Source organism: Dysidea avara, chromosome 2 (genome assembly GCF_963678975.1).
Source record: "Dysidea avara chromosome 2, odDysAvar1.4, whole genome shotgun sequence".
Classification (NCBI taxonomy): domain Eukaryota; kingdom Metazoa; phylum Porifera; class Demospongiae; order Dictyoceratida; family Dysideidae; genus Dysidea; species Dysidea avara.
In genome coordinates, this window is record NC_089273.1 from 36,033,796 (window position 1) to 36,039,681 (window position 5,886).

The 5,886-nt window shown below is 35.7% G+C and overlaps 1 protein-coding gene across 1 annotated transcript; it reads right to left on the bottom strand.

Annotated features, from left to right (window-relative positions):
* Window positions 1–495: 495 nt before the first annotated feature.
* On the bottom strand, window positions 496–4,219 carry LOC136248047 (uncharacterized). The gene is made up of 3 exons (XM_066039862.1): window positions 4,119–4,219; window positions 620–4,064; window positions 496–564 (listed from the first exon to the last, which is right to left on the bottom strand). The coding sequence occupies exons 1-3, from the start codon at window positions 4,217–4,219 to the stop codon at window positions 496–498; spliced, it is 3,615 nt and encodes a 1,204-aa protein (XP_065895934.1).
* Window positions 4,220–5,886: the final 1,667 nt, after the last annotated feature.

Genomic DNA, 5,886 nt, shown 5'->3' on the forward strand with positions numbered 1-5,886 from the left:
TCATCCCATCAAAAATGTTAAGTAAATTATTTGCATATGGTCTAATTGTCACGTGTAATAAGGAAAATATAGCATTTGCAGTAATTAGCCGATACTGGGTGGTGTTATCATTAGATGAATTGACAATGACTATCAGGATAATCATCAGTCGACATAACATGTAATAAGCTGCAAAACTACGATACTTGTCCTTATAACATCCTTGAAACTGATCCAACAATGGTTTTATCCTGATAAAATTTATCCTTTGATTCAGGAATGGCTCAAGTAGAAGAAGAAGTGGTAGACCTACCACAATAACTAGTGTACATAAAATAGCTGCAATAACATATGGTAGATGACGTCCATGAAAATACTCTATGTCAGGTGACAGGTAAGTGTAAACCTTATCCACCTTATGAAATGCTAGTGATCGCAATAGTAGCAATGAAGTTGTGGCAACAGAAGTATATGACAATAGTAAAAGAAAACATATGACATGGATAATTCCCCTACTTACAAATGCTGAAATCCTGTAAGATATTCTTGCTGACAAGCAGATAATAGATAAAATGATAGTGACAGCTAGTGGATGTATGTAGTGAATGAACTGCTGGTCAATTCCACTCATATTCTGTACCAAACAAAGTTGTCCCAAAAACTGTGGTGTCACCTTAGCAATACTGGACATAATGCTAACAGTTGTAAACAATCCTTGTGTTGTGTACAAAATGTTACTCAACAAAATATCCATCACACTGTAATAGTATGTAATAGCGTACAAATAACCAATCCCAACATGATAGTATGTCATAATAAACACTAGTACAACTATGGCTATCCAGTATATGATTGATAATGTGACAATCAGAGCTGTTTGTCCAGTTGTACACTGACTAACACTTACACATTCTACAGAATCAAATGAAAGAGTATAACCATCCTCACAACTACCACAAGCAGTGCCAGATCTTTTAAAATTACACTGGTTAGTTCTCATTGGTGAAAGTTCATAATATCCATTAGCAGTTTCACAGCAAGTGAAGTTGCAATAATTATTAGGGCAAACTGTCACTGTAACTTTATCATCAACTTCACCAAACCAGTAACCTCTTTTGATAGATGATGTGCTACCAGAGCAAGACAAAATATCACCATCACTGTAGCATAAACAAGTGTTATTGTCATAGTGGAAACCAGGGTGACATGGTGATAATTCAGTTATTAGCTTCAGAGAAATAGTTTTCAGGTCAGACTTGCTACCATCATGTGAAGTAATAGTTATAGAATAATTAACTACATCAGAAACTTCCTCTCCTACTATTCTAACTCCTCGGAATCCTTCACAAGTCACTACTAGCACATAACTTGATCCATTAATTAACTGATGATCTCCATCCTCACCATCTATTATAAAAAGAGTTCCATCAACAGGTTGATTATAGTAGTCCAGCACACAAGCATCAATTATAATTTCTTGACCAAGCATTATGTTTCTAGTTAGATACATTTGACAGTTTTTGTTAGTGTCATTTTCAACACATGTAGCTGTGTTATAAAATTCAAGTTTTTTAGGAGGTGTATCGATGTACCTGCGGAGTAAGCTGTTTATAAAAGAGCTGTTATTAGTACTGACAATGCTGTTTTGCAAACAAGTATCATTGCAAGATGTTGATATGTCCACATAAACATTGGAACCTCTCAAAGCTGTATTATTTAAAAAGTTAATTTCTGTTGTTTCAAATGTAATTGTACTTTGGGAGCCGTGTGTTAGTTCAGCATAAATGGCTCCACCAGAGCGATCAGCAGTGTTAAGAAACAAGATGATGTGAGAATTATCTTGAAATATTGCAGTGAAGTTGTCACTGATATGTATGGCCCCGCCATTCTCTCTGACTGTGTTATTTGTAAAATTTACTAAAGAATTTTCTGCAAATGTTAAGGATGACTGCACAATGTGCACAGCTCCACCGTTATCTGCAATGTTGTTGGTAAATATTACTGCTGTGTTTCCATCAAATGAGATGCCACAATATTTAGAACAGTATATAGCTCCTCCACCTGTAGTAACTCTGTTGTTGGAGAATGTAACTTTTGAGCTTCTGTTAAATGTAATTTGAGATGAAGTACAATATAGAGCTCCTCCTCCATCATCACTGGCTTCATTATCACTGAATGTTACACTTGAGTCGCCATCAAACGTGATATGGGATGAGTCAGCACAATATACAGCTCCTCCATCACCACTGGCTTCATTATTATTAAATATCACACTTGAGTCACCATCAAATATGATGTGAGATGAAATCCAACAATGTACAGCTCCTCCTACATACCCAGCTGTATTATTATTAAATGTTACACTTGAGTCACCGTCAAATGTGATGTAAGATGAATACTGACAATATACAGCTCCTCCATCACCACTGACTTCATTATTATTAAATGTTACACTTGAGTTACCAAGAAATGTGATGTGAGATGAAATCTGACAATGTACAGCTCCTCCATACACACTGGCTTCGTTATTGTTAAATGTTACGCTTGAGTTGTCATCAAATCTGATGTGAGATGAATACTGACAATATACAGCTCCTCCATACAAACTAGCTTCATTATTATTAAATGTTATGTTTGAGTCACCATCAAATGTGATATGAGATAAATGCTGACAATATACAGCTCCTCCATACTGATTAGCTTCATTATTATTAAACGTTACACTTGAGTCACCATCAAATGTGATATGAGATAAATGCTGACAATATACAGCTCCTCCATACTGATTGGCTTCGTTATTATGAAATGCTACACTTGAGTCACCCTCAAATGTGATGTGAGATGAATTCCGACAATATACAGCTCCTCCATACAAACTGGCTTCATTATTATTAAATTTTACGCTTGAGTCACCATCAAATGTGATATGAGATAAATGCTGACAATATACAGCTCCTCCATACCAATTGGCTTCATTATAATTAAATGTTACACTTGAGTCACCATGAAATGTGATATGAGATAACTGCTGACAATATACAGCTCCTCCATTACCAATGGCAGAATTGTTATAGAATGTTACCCTGGAGTTACCATCAATTGTGATATTAGATGAAGACTCACAGCATATGGCTCCTCCATTTCCCTTGGCTTCATTATTATTAAATATTACACTTTGGTTATCACCAAATGTGATATCAGAAATAAAAGAGTGTATGGCACCACCATTTTCTTTCGTATCATCATTATAAAAATGTATAAATGAACCTGAGCTAAAAGATACTACTGAATTTCTCAGACAAATGGCTCCACCATTAGTTTCAGCAATGTTTCCAATAAATTGTACATTGGATCCTTCACAAAACAAAATAGTAGAATTAATGCTATAAATGCCTCCTCCAGCATTAGCTCTGTTTCCTTTAAACAGAACTGAGCCACATATATGAAAAGCTGATCCACCAAGATAAAGATAGTTATGAGAAATGTAAATAGGCACACCTTGATTATTGATAAATACACTGTCTTGCAAGAAAACATCCACAAAACACCTATTAACACAGTCATCAAGGTAAACTACACTTTGAGCCTGTCCATTCATTGTAAAGTTGCTTTCTTGAATTACCAACTTGTTTACAAACTCATCTTGTTTCCAAGGTAAATAGTACACAGCTGTGCCATGTCCTCCATATTGACTATTGTACATAAATGTACATTTGTAAATGTGTACAGTTCCTGACACTTTAGACAATAAAACAGCTTGTCCTGTAAAGTTGTATAACAAACAACTTTTAAGAAAAATGTTGGATGAATTATGAAACTCAATTCCTGAATTTGTTGATAAAGTATTACTTGTACCACACTTCTCCCAGTTGATACCTTCAATAGTTACATTGTTGCAGGTAACAAATTTCAGTGCTCCAGTGCCATTAAAATTCACAGTGGGATTACCTTGTCCAATGATAGTGATGTTGTTCAAATGATCTAATGTCACACTTGAAGGTAATACAGCATGATTAGATAATGTGACAACAGTGTTATTGGATAAATTAGTTAGTGCGTCAATCAGTGATCGGAAAGAGAGGTTTCTAATGGTACAATTGATAGTACAATTTGGTTAATTACGAAAATTAATAGCTCACCTGTTGTTCCAAACACTGTATGTTTCATTGCCAGGTATCACCCCTCCAACAGCTTCAACAATATCAGGAAGGTAGGGTATGAGAAGAAGAGCAACAAGCATAATCATATTGAAGAGGAACATGTTTGCATCAACCTGCACCTCTTTGGCTGTGAGCTAAGTTAAGCATTGTTATTTATAGTGCATGAAAGGATATGATGTAACCAATAATGATGTCATGGTGATGTATGATGTAGACAGAGTAATTAAGATGTGTGATATGTCTTGACATAATAAGATTAAAAAATATATTGTAAGCAAAAAAATAAAAATTACTATTGAGCAAGACCTGAGGAAGCTCACAAAAAGAAAAAAAACTTAGTATAAAGAAAGGTCATTTATTTGGTAAAATAAAAATGTCAATATTGTATTACAGGGGAGACTTATCAGTGAAAGACTTCTCTGAACTACAATACCAATGTGATATGTTTCTACAGATGCTATATAGTTCGCACTATTCAATGACGTTCTGAGCAGATTATTTATATATATGATGGGGATGTAAACCCATTAAAATAATTGCATTCTTTTAGAGACTTTTAAGACTATGCAAAAAGGCATTGCTATAATTATCTATCTAATTCAGTGTTGTTTGTTTGTGTGTGTGTGTGTGTGTGTGTGTGTGTGTGTGTGTGTGTGTGTGTGTGTGTGTGTGTGTGTGTGTGTGTGTGTGTGTGTGTGTGTGTGTGTGTGTGTGTGTGTGTGTGTGTGTGTGTGTGTGTGTGTGTGTGTGTGTGTGGGTGTGTGTGTGTGAGTGTGCCTGTGTGAGTGTGCCTCTGTGTGTGTGCCTGTGTGTGTCTATGTGTGTGTGTGTGTGTCTATGTGTGTGTGTGTGTGTGTGTGTGTGTGTGTCTTTGAGTGTGTGTGTGTGTGTGTGTGTGTGTGTGTGTGTGTGTGTGTGTGTGTGTGTGTGTGTGGTGTAGCTAATGTTTGCTATTGTCTTGTTTTTTGTTCATATGTATGTCATGCATGTTTAGTTTATTGCTGTTGTTACTGTTTTTTTTTCTTTCTTGTATTACTCCAACCAAGAGGACTGGCACCTGTGTGGCCAATTGTTGTGAGTATAAAGTAATAAATCAATCAAATAAACTAGGATTAGATGCTAACTCAGTGGCAGATTTAGGAGGGTTTCAAGGTTTCCATGGAAACCCTCTTTGAAAAATGATTGCATAACAAGTAAATGTTTTAATTATTTGTAGCGTGTGCCTCGATCGAGATACTCTAATAGAGCAGTCACAGTAGCTATTAGAGTAGTGTGTAGCAAGTTATTTAAGGTATTTTATGTACTATCAATAGGCTGTGACCTTTTTTTTTATTTGGGTGTCACTTTACCAAACCAGACAATGTAGTGCAAACTTTTGCGTATCTCATGTCAGTGTATATCTCCACCTTCTAAACTGGAAACCCCTTTATAAATTCCTAGATCCGCCACTATAACTGGCAATGAATGTCATTCGAGTGTAGGCCTTTGATATGAGCATGACAGTAATATACATCTCTTTGGCTCCATAAAGATGTATAGGCTTTAGCAAGTTTTTCATATAGCCAGCATGTATACTGCCATCATGATACTAGTGTATAAAACAAGTGGGCATTAGGCAAGTATGTCCTAGTGATGTACACCGCATATAGTTACTAATACTATATCTGTTTCACTGCCCATACAAAAGTCCCTATACCAGCAATGAAATTAATCCAGTATTTCACTGGTAGCAGTGAAAAGTTGTAAT